Source organism: Saccostrea cucullata, unplaced genomic scaffold (assembly GCF_032062105.1).
Source record: "Saccostrea cucullata isolate Sc308-1 unplaced genomic scaffold, CSIRO_AGI_Scuc_v1 ctg16111, whole genome shotgun sequence".
Lineage (NCBI taxonomy): Eukaryota > Metazoa > Mollusca > Bivalvia > Ostreida > Ostreidae > Saccostrea > Saccostrea cuccullata.
In genome coordinates, this window is record NW_026941255.1 from 1 (window position 1) to 13012 (window position 13012).

The window sequence follows — 13012 nt, forward strand, 5'->3', positions numbered from 1 at the left end:
AATCAGGACTCTGACAGAAACTCCTCAGTTCCTCAAGGGCTTTCTTTGTCTCCTCAAAGCCCTGCTGCTGGTACTCTTGTTCAGTCAGAAGCTTGATCTTGGGTTTGAAAAGTCTGTACCTGTAAAATCAACAGTAGTGAAACTTTAGTCCTTAAACTTCACAAAGAATCTCAAAAGCTAATATTCTATAGTTTTTTAATGAAATTAATACAATATGCATGAAATACTGGTAGATAAAATAATTAAACTGAAACATGTATCAGTTTATAAGAAATTAAAGTTATAACTGGACAATAGATTAATTTATGATTCATAGCACATGTAGCATGAGGGCATTTTTAGAAAGAAATATCAAGCAAAATTAAATAATGCTTAAATTCAAGCTCATGTGTCATGTATGAATGCAGGAACATAACACTGCAACATACCTATCCATGTATTCAAGAGAAATGCTAGTTTTTATGATTTATTTTTTGCAGTGCACAAGCTGTGATGTGCCATTTGCATTTTTTTTTTTCAGAAGCAGCAAAAAGAAATTCAAAAGCGGCAAAAATGAAATTTTAAGACATACCAAACTAAGTATATTTAGGAAATCATGTATCACTTGAATGCACACAGGTGACCAATGGAACAGTAAGGGGATACAAATTTTTTTGAAATAATGTAAGATGGATAAAACAAGGAGAGACATTGTTTTTTTTAGAGAAAAAGTTAATTAATTTAAGATTTTAATCATTAAAATCTATATCTTTAAAACCGTAAGTAGGGAAACATGACGTAAATTGCTGAGCATGGTTACTAATTTTACCTGGTTAGAGTTGAAATAGTGTGTACGTTATACCTTAAAATGATTAAAAGTGAAAGAGATATGGGTTGGGAAACAAAAGTATATTTTTGTAATTTATATTGAATTATTTTCAATGATATGAATTTACATGCATAAACCCAATGTCCACATGGTCCAATTTGTTAAATTAAGCCAAGTTTTACAACTAATTTTAATTACTTCTTTTCACAATAAATTGTTGATATGATTGAAAGTTTCACTTATAATATTATTTTTCCAATCCAAAACAATAGTCATTTTTCTTTACTTAGTCGTTAACCCCCTCCTAATGCAAAAAAAGATTATTATGGAGAAGAAGACATACATGTATTACAGTGAAGAGTTGGCTAATATCAAAAGCAAATTAACTATTATGTACATGTGTAATTCCTGTACGTTTTTAAACTATTTTTTTTTTAAGTGAATATAACTTTAAGCTTTACAATTTAAAAACAATGTCTGTGATAAAACCATAAATTGAAGCAGCATTTCACATCAATCCCATTACAAATTACCTCACTTCTGTTTTGCACAGCACTAACTCACTCCTCCACACACACACACAAACAAACAACCACACCACTGCATTACTATATTCCCTCCAACTTCATTGCAAGGGGGATAACTATGTCATAAAGGAGTAAGCACCAGGTACCTACCTAATATATCTAGTAAACTTGTTGTCAAATAATCCAGCAGGAAGGTTATAGAGAGTAATCAATGTTACAATAATGGCTACCGATGCCTCTCGAATCTGTGTACCATTGTAGATGAACACCAATGAAATCAACTGTAAACACCACTTGATCAGATTCAGTGTCCTAGGCTCAGTCACTGGACCGTAGCGATAACAGAGGGCGAAACTGACGAGGGCCGAGACTAGGACGTATCCCACAATCCATTGCCAATACATGCCAAACAAACTGGAGGAGGTCTCGTAGAAATGTTGCACAATGTACGTCCATAAGTACATGTAGGTAGAACATCCTATTGCCATCAGTACATAACCAAGTTTCCTAAGGCTCTAAAATAATGATAAAAAAATCTTGCAGAAAAGAGTTTATATTAGATAAGGATACTTGTAAAAGGTTATTTATAAATGAGGATAGTTTCAATTTATTTCTTTTGAAATAACATATTCTTGCCAACTTGCTGATTTTTAAAAAAGAAACTAAAAATATTAATCGACAGAACTTTCTTTTTTTGGTGCTGAAACTACCAATTAATTATGTGACAATCAAATCAACTTTTAGATGATAAAAGAGGTGTAAGTAAAGCTTGTGGAGCACATCCTCTGGCGAGAGATCAATTCTTTGACATCAATAAATTGTAAAATCAAGGATTTGAAGATAATTAAGCATCTACTTTATATGTTCTTAAAAAAGTGTTCTGCTGGGCATCATATTTAAGCAGCTTTGCTGCAGGTAACACTTAATGCGTGATTCATGAATTCCATAACTCAATGATAAAATTAATATATGGTATTGACATGCATCACACTAATTCATGATTACATCATGTACATGTATGCCAACCACTGAATTTTTGCAGACTACGCTAAATTTTGAATACCGTACTTCAATTTATGTACATGTACAATTGTTTCGTCACGAATTACATGTATTGTACTTAAATTAGTAGATAGAAAACTGTGTGAAAGACTCTTAAATAAGATAACGACTAAGGAATGTACAGTAAGCATATTTACAGCATAATCTTGCATAAAAGTTTGAACCTCTTACCCAGGTCCAATTTTATCCCCAATGACATAACCTTAAATAAATCTAAATCTTCCGAGTTTATGGAAATTTTGCGATATTATGGAAATTCTTGCACATTAATTTGAAATGAGTTGTTTAAGTTCCTTTTGATGCCAGTAAATGAGAAAAAAGGTCTCCTTGCTTTGATAAAGCTATCCTACACATTTATGGCATTTGCATTAAATTGTTTTATAACAACAGCATTTTCCGTTTATTTTAAAAATCTGTTTAAATATTACTGTTAGTAAATAAAAACAAGAGGCCCAGAGGCCACAGCGCTCACCTGAGCACAACGGTTAAGAAAAAGCACAGATCAGATCAGAAATGAAAGTTTACTGAGGTTGGGGGGGGGGGGGGGCTTGAATTTTAACCTTATAAGAGGAACAAACTAGAATCTACATGTACACTACCTGAGGATGATTCCATATAAATATCACTAATCATGGCTTTGAAGTACTTGAAAAGAAGATTTTAAAAGGTTTCCCTATCTATTCCTAAGTAAATTAAAAAATTTGGAAGGCCATTTTGGCCTCACCCTAGCTCTGGGGATCATGCTTTGAAAAAAATTGAATCTACACTACCTGAGGATGATTCAGATGAGTTTCATCTTTCCTGTCTCAATGGTTCTTGAGAAGAAGATGTTTAAAGATTCTTCCTATATACCGATATTCGTATGTAAAACTTTGATCAGCCATTTTGGCCCCACCCCTTTTTTAAAAATGCCACTAATTTTATTCTAATTCATAATTATTTCCCCTTGGAAAAGGGCGTGGCCCTTCATTTGAACAAAATTGAATCCCCTTTACCCAAGGATACTTTGTAGCAAGTTTGGTTGAAATTGGCCCAGTGGTTTTTGAGAAGAAGATGAAAATATGAAAAGTTTACAACAACGATGAGGACAACAACGACAACGACAGACAAATTTCAGAAAAGCTCACTTGAGCCTTCGGCTCAGGTAAGCTAATAAAGACATTTTATGCTATTACTTCCTTTACTTTATTTATCATTTAATTCTAAAACCATCTAAAGCTCTTTTGAATTTAAGAAATTTGAGTATTTTTCAGTTAATATCATGCATCAATTTCTTCTTCCTTTAACGTTTAAGTTATTTTATATGGATTCTATCATGCATGTCTTTGTTAGTACTATTCTCTCATTTTTTAAATACCAGCATTTCAAACCCACTTTTATTTAAGCTTATTATGGTACATGTATATATGATATATAGATAGTGCACCTTTAAAAATACAGTTCACTGTATCAGTTATAAGCAAATTTATGGAACTTAATCCAAATACATGTACAGTGGAGCCTCAATTATCCGGACGCTTTGGTTCCTAGTCAATTTGTCCAGATATGTGAAGCGTCCGGATACCTGAATCACCAGTTAAACAAAACAATATAATATTTGAAAATTCCGTCCCGATGATAAAGTGTCCAGATACTGAAATATCCGGATATCTGGGGTCCGGATATCTGAAGGTTCACTGTATATCAATTGAAATTTACTTACCGGTACATTATCATACAATGGTGTGAACATTGTATAAAGCTACATTCAGAATTTGCAAACAATTGAATTTATATCCAAAAATTTGGTTCTACACATAAATTGCAGAAAAAAACACAGCTTCATGCCGAATGAATTATGAATTTCTAGTGTGTGTATGTGTAGTACCTGAGGGAACATCCTGCTCATCACAAAAGCTATAACCAGGAGGGATGCCATCACTCCTACCCCTACACCAAAACCATAATGGAGCTTCACATTGCTGAAAGTTAAAAATACAAGAGGCTCAGGGGCCACATCGCTCACCTGAAACAAGAGGCCCATGGGCCACATCGCTCACCTGAGTAACTTGGGTGATGCAGATCTTTTTAAAAGATTTGTTCTATATATATTTCTATGTAAAACTTGGATTCCCCATTGTGGCCCCGCCCTACGCCCGAGGGTCATGATTTTAACAATTTAATATCTACACTACTCAAGGATGCTTCCACATAAGTTTCAGCTTTCCTGGCCTAGTGGTTCTTGAAAAGAAGATTTTAAAAGATATGTTCAATAAATCTCTATGTAAAACTTGGATTCCCTATTGTGGCCCCGCCCTACCCCCGGGGGTCATGATTTTAACAATTTAATATCTACACTACCCGAGGATGCTTCCACATAAATTTCAGCTTTTCTGGCTCAGTGGTTCTTGAGAAGAAGATTTTTTAATGACCCCACCCTATTTTCGTATTTTCTTGATTATCTCCCCTTGGAAGGGGTCTTGGCCCTTGATTTTAACAATTTACATTCCCCTTCACCCAAGGATGCTTTGTACCAAGTTTGGTTAAAATTGGCCCAGTGGTTCTTGAGAAGAAGTTGAAAATGTGAAAAGTTTACAGACGGACGGACGGACGGACAGCTCGACGGACGGACGGACGGACGGACGACGGACACCGGGTGATCAGAAAAGCTCACTTGAGCTTTCAGCTCAGGTGAGCTAAAAAATGGGCTAGGAAAAAGCACAAATCAGAAGGGAGAGGGAGGGGGCTTGAATTTTAATACTACTTGAGGTTGCTTTCATATTAATACAGCATATAACTTTGCTGTTCTTGATAAAGAGATTTTTTTTACATTTTCTTCCAGACCTATATATAACTTTATAATAATATGAATTTGATTCCCCATTGTTTCCCTCCCTACCCCAAAGGGCCATGATTTGAATAAATTTAAATCTTCAAAACATGAGGATGCTTAAATGTCAATATGACTGAACATAGCTTTTCTGTTTTGGGGATTTTTCCCCTTTATTTTTCTATGTAAAACTTTGATCCACCATTGTGGCCCCACCTTACCCTTGGGGGTTATGATTTGAACAAATTTATTTCTACACTACCCAAAAATGCTTCCATATAAAATTATAAATACCAGTATTACTAATCATGACTTTGCTATTTCCCCCATTGTGGTCCACCCTATCCCTGGGGGTTATGATGTGAACAAACTAGAATCTACACTACCTGAGGATGATTCCATATAAATGTCATTAATCATGGCTTTGAAGTACTTGAGAAGAAGATTTTTAAAGATTTTCCCTATATATATTCCTATGTAAAACTTTGATGAGCCATTCTGTTCCCCTTCCCTACCCCTGGGGGTCATGATTTGAACAAACTTGAATCTACACTACCTGAGGATGATTTCACATGAGTTTCATCTTTCCAGGCCAAGTGGTTCTTGAGAAGAAGATTTTTAAAGATTTTCCCTATATACTCCAATGTAAAACTTTGAATAGCCATTGTGGCCGTTCAAAGTTCCCCGGGAGTTATGATTGGATAAACGTGAATCTACACTACCTGAGGATGATTTCACATGAGTTTCATCTTTCCTGACCTAGTGGTTCTTGAGAAGAAGATTTTTAAAGATTTTCCCTAAATACTCCTATGTAAAACTTTGATGAGCCATTGTGGCCCCACCCTACCCCTGGGGGTCATGATTTGAACAAACTTGAATCTACACTACCTGAGGATGATTTCACGTGAGTTTCATCTTTCCTAGCCCAGTGGTTCTTGAGAAGAAGATTTTTAAAGATTTTCCATATATACTCCAATGTAAAACTTTGAACGGCCATTGTGGCCCAGCCGCCCTGCCCTACCCCCGGGGGTTATGATTGAATAAACATGAATCTACACTACCTGAGGATGATTTCACATGAGTTTCATCTTTCCTGACCTAGTGGTTCTTGAGAAGAAGATTTTTAAAGATTTTCCCTATATACTTCTATGTAAAACTTTGAACGGCCATTGTGGCCCCACCCTACTCCCGGGGGTCAAGATTTGAACAAATTTGAATCTACACTACCTGAGAATGCTTCCACATGAGTTTCATTTTCCTGGCCCAGTGGTTCTTGAGAAGAAGATTTTTGAAAAATGTCATTTATTTTGCACTAATTCATAATTATCTCCCCTTGGAAAAGGGCTTGGCCCTTCATTTGAATAAACTTGAATTCCCTTTACCTCAGGATACTTTGTGCCAAGTTTGGTTGATATTGGCCCAGTGGTTCTTGAGAAGAAGATGAAAATGTGAAAAGTTTACGACGACAACGACAAGAGACAACGGACAAATTTTGATCAGAAAAGCTCACTTGAGCATTCAGCTCAGGTGAGCTAATAAGCAAACAGATGTATCACATGATTTAAGATAAAAAAAAAAACTGATCAACAATCAGGCAGAAAGTTTTCACAAGTTTTATAATTTGTATTATATGTGGTTACTGAGCGGAGCTTTGGAAAATTTTATGTCACCTGTAATTTTATGCTATTTTCTTAATAATCTCCTCTTAAAAGAAAGTGAGGATCTTCCACTTATTCAAACAAATTTGAATTCAAAAACAAAAAAAATGTCTGTGGCAAGATCAGCCAGTGATTCTAAGGAAAATGATGAAAATGGTTGAAGTTTACAAGGGGACACATTGATGAAAGACAGACAGATAGAGAACGTTCTTTGATCAGAAAAGATGACCTAGACCTATGTCTCATGTACATGTAAGCTAAAAAACCTCACTAGTCTCTTGACTCGTGATTTCACTTACTGACTCCAACTTCCTGCTGATAAGAAGAGAATAATTCCAAATCCTAGAGAGGCTAAAAGCCAGGGTTCCAAATCTGAAAATGTTAAAACAAGGCAAATAATACATTTTTTAAAAAAATTATTATAATCTTGTGTTTACCTAAACATGCTAAAGGTCATAAATTCAATCAAGGACATAGTGTTATACTAAAATGACACCCCCTTTTCATTTTCCTTAACATTGTATAAACAACAAAACATTATTTCCATTCCACAAAAGCTAGATTTTACTTTAAATTTCAAAAATTGAAAGAAACAAAGCTAAAAATTTACTTTTGATTAAAAATTTGGCGGTGAATGGTGTGTCCGACTGCACACCAATACAGCTCTGGTTAAAGGCAATAAATGGTACTTCTTCCACCTCTCTCTGAACAACCAGTCTCAACTTTTGGAGGACACTGTACACTGGACTGAAGGAATCCCTCTGGTTATTGACTTCCTGTACCGTTTTTCCTCGGACTGTCTTAAAGTGGCTCGGTACATGGCTAAAATTAAGCTTCATCTGAAATACATTTGAAATATATCTTAAATTATCAAACAAGAGGCCCAGGGGCCACAGCGCTCACCTGAGCAATTGGCTAGGAAAAAGCACATATCAGAACTGAAAGTTTACTGAGGTTGGGGGGGGGGGGAGGGGGGCTTGAATTGAAACCCCCCAGGGGGTCATGATTTAAACAAACTAGAATCTACACTACCTGAGGATGATTCCATATAAATATCACTAATCATGGCTTTGAAGTACTTGAAAAGAAGATTTTAAAAGGTTTCCCTATATATTCCTATGTAAAACTTTGGTTGGCCATTTTGGCCCCACCCTAGCCCCGGAGGTCATGATTTCAACAAATTTGAATCTACACTACCTGAGGATAATTTCACATGAGTTTCATCTTTCCTGTCTCAAAGTTTCTTGAGAAAAAGACTTTTAAAGATTTTTCCTATATATTCCTATGTAAAACTTTGAACGGCTATTTTGGCCCCACCCTACCCCCCGGAGTCATGATTTGAACAAACTTCAATCTACACTACCTGAGGATGATTCCACATGAGTTTCAACTTTCCTGGCCCAGTGGTTCTTGAGAAGAAGACTTTTAAAGATTTTTCCTACATATTCCTATGTAGAAATTTGAGTGGCCACTTTGGCCCCACCCTAACCCCCGGGGTCATGATTTGAACAAACTTCAATCTACACTACCTGAGGATGATTCCATATGAGTTTCATCTTTCCTGGCCCAGTAGTTCTTGAGAAGAAGATTTTTAAAGATTTTTCCTACAATTTCCTATGTAGAACTTTGAGCGGCCACTTTGGCCCCATCCTTCCCCGGGGGTTCATGATTTGAACACATTTGAATCTACACTACCTGAGGATGATTTCACATGAGTTTCATCTTTCCTGGACCAGTGGTTCTTGAGAAGATTTTTTAAAAATGCCATTAATTTTTCTCTAATTTATAATAATCTCCCCTTGGAAAAAAGTTTGGCCCTTCATATGAACAAACTTGAATCCCCTTTACCCAAGGATACTTTGTAGCAAGTTTGGTTGAAATTGCATGGCTCAGTGGTTCTTGAGAAGAAGATGAAAATGTGAAAAGTTTACAACACCGGACAAATTTTGATCAGAAAAGCTCACTTGAGCCTTTGGCTCAGGTGAGCTAAAAATAATTTAATTTTCATTGAAGCGTGTTATTTGATTGGATAAAAAACATTCAATCTATATCATATAACCTGTTTTGCCCACACAATGAAGTAGGTTTGACCTTGACCTTTGGAGTTTGACTTGAATTTGAGAAATTTCAACCTTGGCTATAAGCTGCCATACTGGGGAATCAGTGTTTCACAAGCACATCTTTTTTTGTGGGTTTTTTTTTTTTGGGGGGGGGGAGAATACAAATTTATCTTTTCTGAGACAAGTTTTGTTGCATCAAATTTTATTTATAATTGCTGCAATTAATGTACATCCTTGAGAGCCACAGAAGAATAAATGTGTACTTCTGTGTTTTTTTTTTTTTTCAAAAAACATGTATCAGTGAAATAAAAAAAAGAAAAGAAAGAAAAAAACCTTATCTAGTAATCTACATATGCATCTTGAGTCAGAGCATATCAAACATAATTAATTTTAATGCAATAATTCTATTTTCGGAGATGTTAATTATGTTGCTTTTTTTTTGCTTTACTTACTCAGTCTCTATGTATTTTTTCTATTCATGTAGGGCATGGTGTTTATTAAGAAACTGCCTCATGTTTAATATATTGATATACTCTTTATCTGATAAGAATAATAAAGATACATGTATACTAAATATTAATTATATCTATTAATACTTCAACTTAACCTACCACAGGATTCACCCACAAGAAAATGACCGACTCTGAAAGTCCTTTAAAGCAGAAAATCTTCCAGTAATACGGCTCATCAACATACTCATCTTTTGACAAAACATGGTCAACTGTGCGATCTTTTAATACATTAAATTCCAAACCTAAAATTGGAAAATATACCTTTATATTAAAACACATTTATCATTATATGGTCAACAAATAGATAAATTTCCAGTTTTGTGGAAATAATGCATTTCTTTATTTATTTATCACTTGTATAAATAAAAGCAAGAAACATGTTGTAATCTTTAAAGGTTTGTATTAAATAGAAACATGATTGCTGTAGTGAAAGTATTATGGTCAACCTGTTTGGTTGTAAGTTTAAAACTAATATCAAGTTTTTTTTTGGTTTTTTTTTTTAGATGAAAACCTGCTATTCCATTTTCTGGGAATAGTTAATTGGGAATAAGTGCTTTATTTAAACTTTCACTTGATTGTACATGAACATATATTTTAGGAATTTAGGCTGGACTGAGTACATCAGTCTGGATAGCTCAATGGTTGCATGCCTGACTAATTATGCAGGGTTCAATATTCCTAGTTCAGTCATATGTTTTAATGAATATTATATGTAATTTCTGAATTACCTTTATCTTCGCGGGTATGTTAAGGAAGCATGTAAGTCATTTCTCAGGAAATTTAGACTTTTAAAAGAAAATTAAGTTTGACAAATTACTAAAACCACTGATAAACGTAAACTATTATTAACTATTGTATAAAAATAAAAGAGAGTCTGACGCAACAAAGTGCACCACCACCACGGCATCACGTGACTTATATTAATAGCAAAATCTTCCTTAATAAAAAAGCTAACAGAACAACAATGCCCCGGAGTTTAAAAACCTGTTTGAGTAAGTAATATAGCTGAAAAACACCTATTTTGCCTAAAAAGTGCTGCTAGAATCCCAATGTCCTGTTAGTAAAATAATAATTTCACAAATTCGCACGAAACCTTACCCTATGTTTTGAATTTTATACGTATGAACTGAGATTTTTCGTAAAACCATGCTTAACGCAGGATTCTAGCAGCACTTTCCAAGTTTTTCAGAGGGCAAACTTTCCATCTGTACAAATCTTATGTTTTGAAATATCCAGCTTATTGTTGTTCTGTTGCATTATTTTTGTCAGGAATGACAGAGAAAAGGCCGACCGGGATACGTATGTAGCTGACTGTCCTCGAAAGAGAATATAATCGTTGAAAATCTATTAGCATCACTGTTTAATTAATTGAACTTCATATGAATTTCACATAATTTTCACGATATTTCCTTTTTAACTCCATTTTACGTATCTTTGTACATGCCGTCTTAGCCAAATTCTCTTTACATGACATGATCAATTCCCAAGTTACTTGATGTACACATATGACGTCATCGGTGGTAGATTTTAATCAAAATGACAGATAGAGCATAACAAAATAAAAACATTTTATTTTTGTTAATGTTTACATGTTTCTATTCATTTTCTGGAGTTAAATTACATCTCTAAATATCAATATTACGAAAACTTGTGTTCTAAAATTGCCGTCATCTCGCCTACTATGACGTCATAATGTAGCACTGATTTAGTCAAGGTTGAATATTTTGTATGCTTCCTTATTACCCCTGCGTTTCAATATTGCATGTACAGATGGTACTGCAAGCTACCCTGTTCAGACAAAATATAATTATGTATGTAATAAATGTAAAGTCCTGTCCTTGTGTTGTGTCTTTGGGCATAGCTGTTTAAAGAGGGTCAGGGAGGAATGAATGAATTTTAGGCTGGATGATGGATATTGGTCTACATGGCTCTGTGTTTAGAGTACTTGACTAGTAATGCAGGGTCCCAAGTTCAATTCAACGTCCAGCCCTATGTTTTCATTAAAAGTAATTATGGTAATCAACGTAAACTTACTCATTCTTTTTTTGCACAGTGATGTCTTGTATAAACACTTGAAACTTGATGCAGTTTACTGTTTGTACTGAACAAAAACTGTATCTACGATATCTCGTATATGCAAATATAATATCTAAATAAAACTTCTATGAGTACCTTAATAAGGCTATGTATGTAATCAAAGCTACATAGCTTATGATATTACATGTACTGATTGTTCTTGATCTATCGAGTAGGATGGCTCACTGTCCATTCCGAATTAAACTGCGTTGAGAACTCTAATAAAGAAACAAAAGTACAGGCCTACTTACATTCTGTTTCCCCTACATTACACCCATCAATGCTACTAGTATTTATGACTGTAAAGGAAAATAAAAGCAGTACAACAGGAAAAAACAAATTCAGCGCCATCTTTATCAAAACAAACTTGGGTGACGAGAACGCTTAAATTTAAGGCGCGGTGATATACCCAAAAGGACCCTGTAAAACACAGAACACAAAAGTTCTCAAAATAACAATCAAAAATAATGTTCTGACTATAAAAAAATAAATAGAACATATTAGCTAGGATATATGAATCTTCCGGATTGTTAAAAGTTAAAAAACTGTTAAACGATTAAATTCAAAAAAAGTTTTCCTTTGAAACACAGGTCAGATCTCCGCATCGAGTTGCTTAGAACTCGATTTTGCTATATTAAAGCCGCTTGGTCCGATTCTAATCGCAAAAAATATATTCGTTTTTCTTCTTGAAAAATAATTGTCCATAAATTATTTCAACTTTTGTCAAATTATATCCCCAAAGTCTTTTTCTTTTTAAAGATATCAAAATTCAAAAGTTAAAAAAATAATTTTTGTTAGGTCACACAAAAAAATAATCCTTTGTTTACATTGCGTGAATCACCTTCGAAAAATTACATTTATCGCTTACATGTACAAACCCGAGCATTTTTTCCACAACAAAGTGTACACAGGCAATATTCTAGCCCTCGTTACTAAACTCCCTTCCTTGACGTCATATAGGCCTATGTAGCAAAGACATTTTTTTGGAAACTTTTTTATCTTATTTTAATAAAAAATGTTTTGTGTTATATAATATAATCATAAAATGTTATCTTATCATATAGGGTAACACTATATAAATATTGCATGTAGTTGAGTGTAACATTGAAAAATTTCACCCCAGGGAAACTTGGTCGTGAACTAATACTATAACCTTATAATATGGTTAATACGAGTTATCCTTCCAGGTTATTGTAAACTGTATACTCTTGCTCTTGTTACGTGATTTGTTTGGTGTTTTTGTTGTATATCAACTATTCTCTTTGTTGTTTTAAACAATTTGAAAATAAATTACATTTAAAAATATTGAAAATGAAAAAAAAAAATCACGGAAAAATCCGTAGAAAATTAGGAGGGTAAATAATGGCCTATCAATTCATATGGAAAACGTCAGTCAGCAATTGACGTGATTTTATTTGCTGATTAGGTCATTGTATCGACCATAGAACATGCGAAATGATGACTTTAAACGAGACGATTGATATTCTTCTTTCATCATCT

General features: G+C 34.3%; 1 protein-coding gene across 1 annotated transcript; it reads right to left on the bottom strand.

Annotated features, from left to right (window-relative positions):
• Positions 1-4: 4 nt before the first annotated feature.
• LOC134257498 (nuclear envelope integral membrane protein 1-like) lies at positions 5-11889 on the bottom strand (the record flags this gene model as incomplete). Its single annotated transcript, XM_062740107.1, has 8 exons — positions 11764-11889; positions 9536-9678; positions 7475-7703; positions 7164-7236; positions 4265-4358; positions 4100-4138; positions 1486-1850; positions 5-119 (listed from the first exon to the last, which is right to left on the bottom strand). Coding segments are annotated over exons 1-8 (1158 nt in total), but the record flags the coding sequence as incomplete, so codon positions are not given.
• Positions 11890-13012: the final 1123 nt, after the last annotated feature.